This window comes from Carassius carassius, chromosome 11 (genome assembly GCF_963082965.1).
Source record: "Carassius carassius chromosome 11, fCarCar2.1, whole genome shotgun sequence".
In the NCBI taxonomy this organism is placed as follows: Eukaryota; Metazoa; Chordata; class Actinopteri; order Cypriniformes; family Cyprinidae; genus Carassius; species Carassius carassius.
Window position 1 is genome coordinate 16,360,783 of NC_081765.1, and position 13,354 is coordinate 16,374,136.

At 36.4% G+C, this 13,354-nt stretch overlaps 1 protein-coding gene across 1 annotated transcript in view; it reads right to left on the bottom strand.

Annotated features, from left to right (window-relative positions):
- Positions 1 to 704: 704 nt before the first annotated feature.
- LOC132152907 (ly6/PLAUR domain-containing protein 6-like) overlaps positions 705 to 13,354 on the bottom strand; it is a 28,095-nt gene continuing 15,445 nt past the window's right edge. The window contains exons 2-5 of the mRNA XM_059561887.1: positions 7,298 to 7,454; positions 3,671 to 3,769; positions 2,806 to 2,936; positions 705 to 1,074 (exon numbers count right to left, since the gene is read on the bottom strand). Coding sequence (XP_059417870.1) covers positions 901 to 1,074; positions 2,806 to 2,936; positions 3,671 to 3,769; positions 7,298 to 7,406 — 513 coding nt within the window. The 5' untranslated portion in view covers positions 7,407 to 7,454 and the 3' untranslated portion in view covers positions 705 to 900. The remainder of the gene's footprint in view (positions 1,075 to 2,805; positions 2,937 to 3,670; positions 3,770 to 7,297; positions 7,455 to 13,354) is intronic.

Below are 13,354 nucleotides of genomic sequence, written 5' to 3' on the forward strand. Positions count from 1 at the left end.
GTACTGAAGTGAACAAAATGATTTCAGTGAATGTTACAATACTTTTCATAACTCAACAAAAAATGGAGAAGAAACAGGAAATAGCTTCATTTACAGCTGGGCAGATCGCCTAAACCAATCATAACGCCTGAAAAATATAACACTGTTACCGCAGACCCAACACATTTTGCCAATTGCACAGTCAGCCAGGAATCATGATTATGAAATATTACAGTACACAACAACAGACTGACAAATGTATAGGAATGTATATATTTATAGCCCTTCACTATAGGCTATATGGACGTTTAACATGATAATCTGTACACAAGCGCTTTAGGAATACATGTTGCATTATTATGACACAAATACACAGTGCAAAACTAAAAGAGAATTTTCTTTTTATAGGAGTGAGGAATGCTGGATGACACACTGAACTTGGTTCTATAGGTGCCAAACCCTTTTCAATGACAAATACAGTGGTGAGAGGGGTGGGTGGAAAATTTCAAGTTAGGTTCATACCTACAGCCAACAACATAGTTCAGCTTCCTACAAAAATGATTGATAAAAAAATAAATATATCAATAGAAATGTATAAAACACAACTAACATTAATACAAGTAAAAAAAGAAAAGAAAAAAAAGTGCAGGTTTGTGTCAGTTTTGCCATAAATATCCCATCCCATGTCCATCGTGAAAATCTCGGAACCATATATTAGACAAGTCCACTCAGCTTCAGGGAAACCAACCAAAAAAAAAACATTTTTTTCATATCGAACATTAGTATAGGATTCATAAAAATGTATTCAAAGGAAATAAAAACACTTCATTTTGAGAAAAGTAAAGCCCACAGCTGACGGGCACAAGTCAACGGTTTCCTAAATAACTGCCATGAAGGTTTCTTCCACTCCGGGCGATTCTCTCAGTTAATACTGTGGAGCATTAGGATGATGATACAGGCAGAAAGCATCAGCGTGGGACTCTGTGCTCGCTGAACGCTCTCATTAATGGGAGATGAGGTGGCAAAGATGGCATCAGTTTCGTTTCGTGGGAGGGGCATGTTACAGATGTTCCCCTCACAACAGGATATACACACCTGGATGGAGAAAAAGCAGACAATTAACACGAGAATCAGCACTAGCGAACAGTAAAAAAGCACAGAATGCAAGGTTCTCAAGAATAATGAAAAATAGTTGAAAGATAATGTGGCCACAAATTAAGAATTTGTTCCGACAACTTATTAATTAATTTATTGCCACAATTGACAAATGATTGGACAAACGATTACAATTTGGCCACGATTTAAATTAGGGAACAATATAAACCATGGCCACAAATTAATACACTTTTGGAACAAATTAATTTGTGGCCACAATATAATTTGACCACAATTTCTTCCACATCGTAAAACACATTGAATGCATTTCCTCTGATATTTGTGTGACAACAAATGACACACACTTTGTGTTGCTTACCCTGCCCCTGGCTTCTTCTGATTGGTTGACAAACTGTTTCAAAAATCGCTTTAACTTAACTAACGCAGCATTAAAAAATGTGCCCCTCATGTGCAAGACACTGAAATAGCAGCAAGACACAGTAACAGACACCTAAATGAAGTGATATTTACATTTAGCCATTTAGCAGACACTTTTATCCAAAGCAACTTACAAATGAGGACAATAGAAGCAATCAAAGAAAGAATGGGGAGTGCTAGTATTAGAGTGCCAGATTTCGTTTAAATAATTCAAAAGAAAACAAGCAGATAGAGTAGAAATTAAATAGAGAGTGCTGGTGTTGATATGTCTTTAGCTCTTTCTTGAAGATGGTTAAGGACTCAGCTGCTAAATTAAAATTTAGTTTAATGATGCTCTGAGGTGGCAGATAATACCTCTGTATACTTTAAAACTAGGAGCAGAGGTGGGACAGATCAGGAAAATTTTAGTTTAGTTTTTATACAGCATTACATCTTTACACAGAGTTTTGCACAGGAACAGAGCAGCCTTAACTCAGCTGTGCAAAGAGGCCTTTGGAGATAGAACAAATTAGAATCTAAACATTTCTAAAAGTTTATAAAAATTGACACCATACCCCAGGATGAAATTTTCTACAAAACAAAGCTAGTGTTAAGTGTTTTGAGCTAAATGGGTTGCTGAAGTTTAATACCACACTTCGGATTAGGCCGGAATGTCAGTACAGTGCTGCACTGTAATAAAAGCCTCTGCTTCACCTCTCTGAACATGAACAGTAAACAGTCATTATTTAAAGTCTACCTAGAGAGAAAACAAAATCACTTCAGACAAACACAAATAAATTAAACCTTTTTTAACCCAAGGATGAACCTTCAGCTTCTAAATTTTCCCTTTTAGTATAGCTGTGGCATCTTTACGCTGTATTTATCTCTCAATCTGGCCTCTTCACATTTGCCCCCTGCCCTCTGCATAACTCCTGTCCTCTGCTAGAGGTAAAAGGTAAACCACAAAGAGTTCAGGGAGTGACCGGGCGCACCTTTCAGCAAGGATTACTCAAAGGAGGATTACTGAGAGAGACGGCAGCATAACTCACACCTTTATCTCATCTGCAGTGAAATCACTTGAGAGGATAAATGGATTAACTAAAGAGCTGAGTTTAGTGTTGCTGACTGAGCCAGATCCTACAGGCAGCAGAGCCGATCAGAAATGTGTTTATCAACCACTCGACATGCTTACTTTAAGATCACTTCAAGTGGACTGTGTAAAATGAGATGAGAAGAAGAACGAGGACGGATATCAGACTGGACACATTTGGTCTGAAACATAAGTGACTTGATATAATGTGAGTTGTATCTCACCTTGTTTCCTTCATGATCCACCTCAGAGCACCCAGTTACAAGACAGTCTTCCAGCGCCACACAACGCTTTGTCACCGACACTGTGTTTCCATCCCAGCTCATCTTATGTTGTGTGTAGCAATATCTGCTCTCTAAAAGTTATAAAGAAGCTTCACTTAGTTTTCTCAACGACATACTGTATACATCACAAAAGACAGCTTTAAATCCAGTCCGATAAAGGAGTCAGATTTCAGAGGAAAAGCAACATCCTTCCAGGGATTTAAAAAAAAAAATGGATCGGATATTGCAGAACTCGCTCTCAGCCGCTTTAAATTTCATGTGTCCTTGAAATGTGAGTCTTACAATAACACAATATTGCACAATATTTATGAACTATGTAGAAACACTGAACACTGAGAATTGCATTCCTGTAAATGTATTCATTGACCTGCAAATGTGCAGATGATATGCAGCAGCATGTGCTTTACTGAAGGAATGAGTGTCTGTAAAGGGTTACAGCTCCTGAACCATTAACACAGTGCTGTAAATCAGACACAATGCAGCACAGGACTCATATCCATGGCAAAAACATGTACTGAATACATACATGGAGCAACTCAAAGGCAAAGCAGGACCTGAAACATACTGACCCAGCATCTTATTCACTAAATGCACTTCAATAGCACTGCACCTAGACTATTTAAATGCCATGTGACTGTTTTATTATAGTTTCCCCCCCCCCAAAAAAAAAAAAATCCAGGGATTTAAAAAAATAACTGTACTTTTGTTTCAAGACACACACTGCAAGACAAAGATATGATGAAATACCTTTCAAAGGAATTCTTACTTGTCTGTAATAAGAGAGAGGTAATGGAGATGTTGGTACCTCGTGGACAGTAGAGATCTGGAGCCCAGCGGTTGCATTCATAGTTGTCAGGTGCATCTTCACATGTAAAACATTTAAATCCCCCTGGATATGGAGTTGCTGGGAAAACAGATGCAGCAGAATAATTATCAATGTAAACAGAATGGAAATGATCAAACAAAAACAAAAACAAAAAATGAAAATATTCAAAAACCCCAAACCGTCAACTTGACTTTGTTTATTTCTTTGTTGGCAAAGGTACATTTTAAGCAGCTATTACTCTAGTCTTCATAAATCATTCTTGAAATCATGATTAGGTGATTAAAACACATTTAATCATTGTCAATGCTGAAAATAGTTTTGCTGCTTAATATTTTTGTGGAAATCATTAAACATTTTATAGGATTCTTTGATGAATAGAAAGTTTAAAAGAACAGTATTTATTTCACATTAATATTTTTTACAACAATGTAAAAGTTACTTTTGATCAATTAAATGCATCCTTCCTCATTAAAATTATTCCTTTTTTCCCCAATTAATTGTGTATTGGCATAATGTTACAGTATATTAACAAAAACAAATATTCATTTGAAAAATATAAGTAAAATATTTGATTCTTCATCTGAGAATATCAGTATTACCATGTAAAATACCACAATGTTTAAAAAATATTGTATTATTTCCTATGGAGCAAGTCAAACATTCTCATCTGACATCATAATTTACACACTGTGTTTGCAGATTAGATGAAATGCCACTAATAGCACTTTTAAATAATTAAATCACACTCAGAATTGTTTTTTTCTGTGTCTGTCTCCATTTCCTAATCATCAGGAACACCTGCCACATGGACTGAGACACTACTGTATCTAATCAAGGGCACTTCCTCCAGCTTTTGCAACTTTGGAACACAGTGTGTTTCTCTTCTGGAGCTCCTCAATCAGATTACACAGCTCACATGAAACAGAAACATCAGTCTCTCTTTGTTTTTTGTTTTTTTAAAAGAAAACTCTTGTTGACCTCACCCAGCAAAAGAAAAATTAAGAATTTTACAATTTTACTTTTAAGATTTTAAGAATTTTACTGATTTAAACAAGCCATTGATTCATCCAGACAGCCCTGATGTGTTATTACCTCTGAGGTCTCTAAATAGCTCTGTATATACAAACCGAGCTTAGTAGCTCATTTTGACCTACAGTTTAACCGATAAGTCCCCCAAATTCTTGTGACTCTAATGAAAGTGGTCATTAAATGATGAAAACAATGATACAACTGACTGTATCCCCACTTAGATATTAATAGCACAGACTTAAGGAGGTGAGAGAAACACTGTAGTTAAAACAACAGCAAAACATGAACAATCCAACATTTTTATGACCATCGGATGTCTATGTCATTATAACATTATACATTTTCTTCCTTTCCTCCAGCTAATTCAATAAGCATGTCTGTTTAATTTTTGGTGTCAAAAAGGAGAAAACAAAACAATTTGTAACATAATTCAGTGTAAGCATGCTTTTGCATGTTTTTTATTATGAGACTGTAAAGAAGCGCTAACTAGGCTAAGTAGCTGGAGTGTGTTTTGTTTTCTGAATGATCTCATGGGGTTGTAAATCCACACTTGCCATCTGGAGTCATGAAACATAATGAACTCCAAGATCATCATAAATCCTCTACATCAATATACAACAGCTGGATATCAGCAGGTCACAAAATCAGTGCTGGTGCAAAGACTATTTCGGGAACTCATAAGAACTGATTTGTTTTAACCTCACACACACACACACACACACACACACACACACACACTCAATCCCCACTGGGCCATTGAGCAGATACGGATATCTCCAGCTGCACACCGGAGAGCCGGCATACAGCTTAAAGGATTTTGGGAGGTCCTGCTCACTGTGATGAAAGAGTTTGGGATTTCACAGATTAATTCTCTCAACAGAATTGAAACCAACCTCTACTCTCTTTCATTATGGCAAAATTGTACTTGAACAATCCACATGTATCCAACAGATTCTGAGATATTAAAATTATGTATTGGTAACAGATTATTGTAACTTTCATTATAAATCAATGAGTAAGATGTAATGCTTAGACCATCAGTACATTCAAATAATCTGGTGAGATTGTTAAGAGTACCTAGTGTATAGACGGTTTCATCGGGCGCATGTGCCTGGCACTAATTTAACTTCTGGTCTGTGTTTGTTTATCACTTTGGCTATGGCGCCGTCTACAAATGCAGTTGAAGTTAAGGTGATAAATAGACTGAAGTTGGACTGAAGGTGGTTATGCTGTGGGATGCATTTCACATACATTTATTTATTTGTGGCACTCACAATATCATAACCGACCCATTTTCCAAAAGGCTTCGTTGAATAAACATGATCACGCACTGCACGTTTAAAACAAGGTGCAGGTGTTTTTATAACACTGTCTTTCTGAAGGTAGACCATCTTTAATTAGTCTATACAATTTTATATGTCACTTTTAAAGTGAGCTCAGCGCTGCTTTGTGTACAGCAGTTACTGGGGAAACCTCTGTTTCTCCTGGTTTAAATCAGCATTTGCATTTTCAGTAAGTCTGATTTACGCAGCAAACGTATTTTGCTTGTTATCAAAAATAATCTACTCTAGAGGGACTACTTAGCTGATATTGATCCTATTTGGAAGTCTACTGGAAGATAAGTTAGGGCCACAAAAGCGTGCCCACGCAGTAAAGTTTGTTTATGTTGCTGACGTTGAAACCGCTTAAATTACAAAAGTTGTTTTAAACGCAAACGCTGGTTACACCAAATACTGATTAGATTTAGTTAAGAAGTTAGTTAGAAGTTAACTGATAAATAAAATATTTTTTGGACATTAGTTTTGATAGTATCTTCACATTACAGCATTTTTACACAAGTGCCTAAAACTTTTCACAGTACTGTAGCTTTGCAGGTAGGTTTCTTCAAGTATCTTGGAGAGGTTGCCACAGTCATCCCAGATTGACTAGATGATGGCATTTCTCAAATGCATCGTAAGCCTAAGTAGATCATAGACCCATTGCCATTCTACGGTGGTCTCTGCAATCAACGTAGCTTACGATGCTGTTGAGAAATGTGTGAAGCACCAGCTGTTGTCACACTCCATGTGCTGGAAAAAATCTGACAAAAGCAATGTTGGAAATGTAAACTCATATTTCCTACTGGCAAACTACAGTAAAATACAGAAAAAACTGGCTTCGCTGTTGACTATGATCTGATTAATGTTGTAAGAAAATGTTACCCATATATTTGATGGACATAACAACCATTTGCCCATGAAGGAACAGCTACACTGCCATTGTGGCCATTGGCACATGCTTTGAACAATTGATTTAGAATCAGCATGGAAGGCAATCCATGAGTTTCAGGGTGGGGGATCTTAACACAGCTGCTATGTCAGCTGAGATGCTGAGTTTAGCTACAGATCACTGGCCTGGAAGGCCTGGCCAATTATTAGGACACAATAGAAAATCAAGAACACTGCATTTGGAATAAGTCTGCCTGCATTCAGAGCCTAAAGCCCGACCAGTCTTTACAGAAGTCATGACTGAGAAATTATTACTGACACTGGTTTCATTTTCAAGGCTTTGGCAGAATCTAAGAAAAAAAATACTTACTTGAGGGATGGAGAAAAACAATGTCTTTTTCTGTGAAGTCCCTCGATTGAACCACTTTGATGATGGCGGTCAGCATCAGGCCCCAGGCCATGAGAGGCCAGGGTTCCATAGCTGGAGAACAACTCACATGAGCAGGTATCCAGATCCAACACGGCACCTGTTAAACAAAACAACCATTAATTAAAAAAACACAAAACCAGAGTCATACAAAACAACTCAACTATAGGCACCAAATAAATTAAGTTTTAACGAGGGATTAAAGAAACATCTGCTGAAGATTGAAAGAACACGCTACAGGATTAAAGCTGTTCAAAAGCGGTGTTAACTCCAAAACACTGGACACACAGAGACATGCTTGTTATTCCTGCAAGTGCTTCATTATATCAATGACAATGTCAGCAGTCTGCCAATGTCCTGCCCCTCAGCAACAGTGACCCTCTTAGCCGTTTGCTTTGTTAGTTGGCAGCAGAACAAACACCCATCTATTGTTCTCAATTACTGAAGCCCATTTTTACGATGAAACATCTTTGATTAACACCACAAAATTAATAGCCACATATTTACAATATATTAAATAGAATCAAATTTAATGGAACAGAACATTCATGTGGCATATTTTTGATAGATTCTTTTTTTTTTTAAATATTGAAATTACATTTCACCATTTACAATTACTTTAAATAGAATTAAATGAAAAAGGATTATACTGGTCTTTGGTGAGATACTTTTTCAAAAAATCCCTCCTAAAACAAGCCTGAAGAAAAGCACATGGCTTAAACACGGATTTCTGCGGTTTATATTATTGAAGCGAAAGCTGGGGCAGAATAAACACATTTCAGAAATGCTCGACTAAACTGCTTTGTTTGGTTTCTTCAGCGAGTCAGATGGCGATACAGCCAGTAATCATCCCATTTAACAATCCCATTTATTTTGGTGAATCAATTTCTCTAATTTTGTATACAACAGACTACAATACTACTAAAAATATAATATTAATAACTATAATAATATATTTTCTAGTTTTTCTGTATCAATTCAAAGGGAAAACAGATTTCCTCCTTTTTATTATGTTAGCCATTCTAATCTGAGAAAAAATGATTAAACAGGCCGACACTGGGCAGCCTTGAGCTTCTGTTGCTGCATAGCTCCTGACCTCTCAGACAATGCAGAGTGGCACAGCACAGCCATGTTAGAGCGCATCAGGTTTCCTCAAAGTGATCCTTGTATTGAAAAGGAGCACACAAGTACATATCGGTTTTCGTTTTTAGCTGCAAATTTGTCCCACAAGCTGTTCGTCGGCTGGGAATGTCAACAAACAATTTAAGTATGTTTTGACACAGCTTTGATAAATGTGGTGACCTCTATAATAAGTTAAGTCTGAATGTAATGAATTGGATTTTCCCCTGGGCTTTCAGTATTATATTAGTAAGAACTTAACACATGGAAATGTGTTTCATGTGGATGCTGCTGAACAGAGATAACGTGGCATATGTATGATGATAAATCTTTAAATGAAACAGCCAGGTGTTACGATGAATTGAAACTAATTCAGTTAATGACACATTTGTGCAATCATAGTTTCTACAAGAGAAAAGATTAAAGGGATAAAATTGAAGTTCTGTCATCATGCTGTTCCAAACCTGTATGTTTTTTTTTCAGAACACAAAAGGAGATTTTTTTTAAAAGTGCTCATGCTTTTTCATGTTCATATCTTTTTTGTTATCCTCAGAAAAAAAGCCTTAAGTAAATTACGACAATTAGTATTTTTGCTGAATTATAACTTTAAAAACATAGACATATACTTGATACATTATCTGGCCAACTAAAAAATCTCACAATTAAATATTCAATGCAAAGCCTTTTGAATGCCTGAAAGAGAATGCCTGCAGCTGAAATAATCTGAAGCTCTGATAAAATCAAGCCCAGCATGACATGAAGAGAGAATGAGTTAAGTAAAGTAAGCCCAGAGTACAAAAAAAAAAGACATCCTACTGATAAGAAAACATGGATTTAGTTTCAACACACAGGTGTCCTCAGACGAGAGGCATCTTATTCAGCTTTATCTGTTATTGAGGTGTCTAATGTCCAAGACTATCAAGCACCAGCTGTCCAGACCACAACTCTGAGAACATGGCTGATAAGAGATCACCAACAATAGTGAAGGACAGAGACATAACTGTATTCTTGTGAATGGGAAGTCGTGGCCTAATGGTTAGAGAGTCAGACTGGCAATCGAAAGGTTGTAAGTTTGAGTCTCAGGCCGGCAGGAATTGTGGGTGGGGGGAGTGCATGTACAGTTCTCTCTCCACCTTCAATACCACGACTGAGGTGCCCTTGAGCAAGGCACTGAACCCCCAACTGCTCCCCGGGCGCCGCAGCATAAATGGCTGCCCTGTGTGTGTGTGTGTGTGTGTGGATGGGTTAAATGCAGAGCATGAATTCTGAGTATGGGTCACCATACTTGGCTGAATGTCACTTCACTTTCACTTGCATACCTTTCAGAAGTTTGGAGTCAATAAGACTTCAAACTTTCAAGTATATTACATTTTATATTCACCAAGGATACATTAAATTGATCAAAGGGGATGGCAAATACATTTACAATGTTTCTATTTAAAAATAAATGCTGTTTTTTACCTTTATTAATCAAAGAACCCTGAAAAAACTACATTTCCACATTACTACAAAAAAAGAAAAAAAAGAAAAAGAAAAACAAAATAAAAATAAGCAGCACAACTGCTTTCAACATTGATAATAATAAGAAATGTTTTATGGAACCAAATCAACATATTACAATGATTTCTGAAGGATCATGTGACTGTGAAGACTGGAGTAATGATGCTGAAAATTCAGTCTCACTTTCACAGGAATAAATTACATTTTAAAATACATTAATGTTCATTTGTGTGGCACCTGAAGTCCAGCAGAATTTTTCTTCATAATTATTTGAATAATTGAATTTTAAGTGTTGACATTCTAATCACAATAATGACGACTGCAACAAAAAAGTGAAATATTTAATTAAAATACTTCAGTTTCTAAACAAGGCACATAATAACTACTCTGATATTCAAAGGCAACCTTCCAGACCAATCAGGAAGTGCTACAGGTTGAACTTCAGTGCCCCATCTCCTCTAAAGCTTTGCCAGGTGCCTGCCATGAGCAATACCTGTCATCAGAGCCCACACACCTTCGAGCTGCTCTGCAAAATGGAAACTGTGGTTGTCTGTTTGTTTAAGCAGATATTCTGTATAGTTTTGGAGAGTGCTGAAGAGGATCATGCTGTATTAAAGCATAACAGTAGAGCAAACAATTTAACACAACATGAACCCGGCACAAAAGCAAATTGGCCATTTGCACTTGATTGATTTTGTCTGTACTGCTTCCATGGCATCTCTGACCCCTTTAATGCAAAAAATTACTAAGGAAGTATAAATATGTGTCCATATACCACCACTGGTACATTTAATCATATTTTATGCTCTTACAGTGAGATTAAATATAAAATTACACATATTCTCTACAAAACTCATGTGCATTATGTATGACATTAACACATCATATATCTGTACACTGTACTACATTAATTTACAACTACTCTTTGCTGTTTAAAACTTTGTTGTGAGGAAGATTTTTTTTATGATGAAAAAGACTGAATTGATTTAATCAAAAATACAATAAAAACAGTAATATTGTGTAATATTACTAGAATTCAAAACATCCATTTTCTACTTGAATATATTATTTAATGTAATTTATTCCTGTGCTAACAAAGCTGAACTTTCAGCAGCCATTACAATCTTCCATGTCACATGATCCTTCCGAAATCATGCAAGTATGCTCATTTGCTGCTCAAGAAATATTTCTAACAGAAAACAGTTGTGCTGCCTAATATTTTCAGAACAGTTTTATTTCAAATGGAAAGCTTTGGTAACATTATAAATGTCTTTACTGACACATTTTTGCATAGAGCTGTAAAAAATAATGCTGATAGTAAAGTTTATTCATTATTTTATATATGTTTATAAAGATTATTTGGTCTATTTTATAAGAATTGTTTGAATTCATATAGCAATTTCTGATTTTTTGACTGAGCCATCATTGAAAAAAAGAACAGTTCACTCCAAAACAAGCAGCATTAGTCATTTCACCGCGTGTATTATGCTGCTTTTAAAGCATTAAAAAGTGCTTATTTGAGCGTTTAGCACCTGTGATACACCATGTAAGAATGACTTTCTGAAAGCCTGACTTCCTCTCTGTACAGCATGATACATCCAGTCACACTGATTTCATCTCATTACTGAGGTCACTGGCTGACTCAGACCCAGCAGGGTGGAGGAAAGACTCCCAGCAGGTCAAGGGCCCTGGAGTTCCTGCCTGAGCCGCTGCCAGGTGAGTAAGACTAACTCAGGTCAGAAACACAATACTCTGGGTCAGGAATTGGCCTGTGAATGGCAGTCGCTCCCATTAATGGAGGGAAAGAAATGCGAATCCTCTCTTGTGATTTCCAAAACTTGTTCGACCAGATTTCGCACAGGTTTGAGAAGTGAAAGGGGACGAGTGGCGAAGAAGCCACAGGCTGCACGTTGTGGCTCTTTTCCAGTCTGCCACAAAGTATTTCATCTAGAATGAAAACATCATATTAGAAACTGCATAATAGAAGAGGTTTATATTACTTAGGACAATAGCACAACTGTTATTTATGCCACAAATAGAAAATAAACAAACATATTGCATAACATATTCAAAACATTTTGTTGCAAAGCTAAGTTCCTTGGAAAGCCACAATATAGAAAGAATGTACAATAACACTGATGAAGCTGCACATCTCCACTCATTTGAGAGAGCACAATGCAATCTCAACAGAACCCTGCTTTCACAGGCCAAATGGCATTGAGTAATGCCTCTGCCCTATAGTGCACCTGGCCAAAACCAAAGGAGTCAAGTTGGATCAGAATCACACAGCAGCTAATTGAAATCCTGCACACACACACACACACACACACACACACTAATTGGGCACTATTCATTTGAAGTGGTCCAGTTCAGCTGTATAATTTTTAATCCCCTCTTCAGTCTCGACACATTCAAGGATCCAAGGAATCAGTCATGTAGCTCAGGATAACACAATGGAAAATCAGCTTCACAATGCAGAAATGAGTCTGTTTAAAATGATCACTGTCGGAACAATATTAATATGACACAATGTGCCATATGCTGCATACATATGTTTGGGAGGAAACCTGAATACACTTGTATGATTAGAATGTTTTTTTGTTTTTTTTTTGGGTGGGCATGAGTCTGGGTCAGGGTCATACAACTGTCCTGATGTAATAATCAAGAAACAAAGCCTTAATAAATGAGATTCTTAAAAAATAAAAAACATATTGAGTAGTTTGACAATCTTTTATAATTATTTCTTTAGAAATATTTTAGTGTCTCACTGTTACTGTTTATTTATATGTAACATGTTTGTTTGTTTGTGTGTGTGTGTGTGTGTGTATATATATATATATTAGCTTGTTAGTTTATTTATAAGTAAGTTATTTTTGTATATAAAGTATGTATAGTATCAAATAGTAAATCAAGTAGTTGAAATAATTTTTTCAAGTAATGATTTTTTTTTTTTTTTTTTTTTATAGTTATCATTATAGTTTTGGAATTACATTAAGTTAACTAATAACCCTGGTGAGTAAATAACAGATTTTTTTGTGGGGGGTGAACTATCCCTTTTATAATCTTCTTCCATTAAGATATGTTTTCTCGACAACATATTCTTCTCGTTACAGTATTCAGTTTTCCTCCTGTAGATTTAAATGTAACTGGTTCAGCTAGGTCAAAATGACCTCTGCAATAGCATCTCTTCTCTTTGGGTTCGCTGACCCCACTTTTTGAAACTAGGAAAAAGACTTGAGCTCTTTGTAGGGTAGTGCAAATACAATAATGTCATGGCGTGTGTGTGTGTGTGTGTGTGTGTGTGTGTGTGTGTCTGTGTGTGGGGTGGGGCTGAAGAAGGGATAAAATATCCTTGTGGCAGGTGTAGAAAACCAAGTGGAT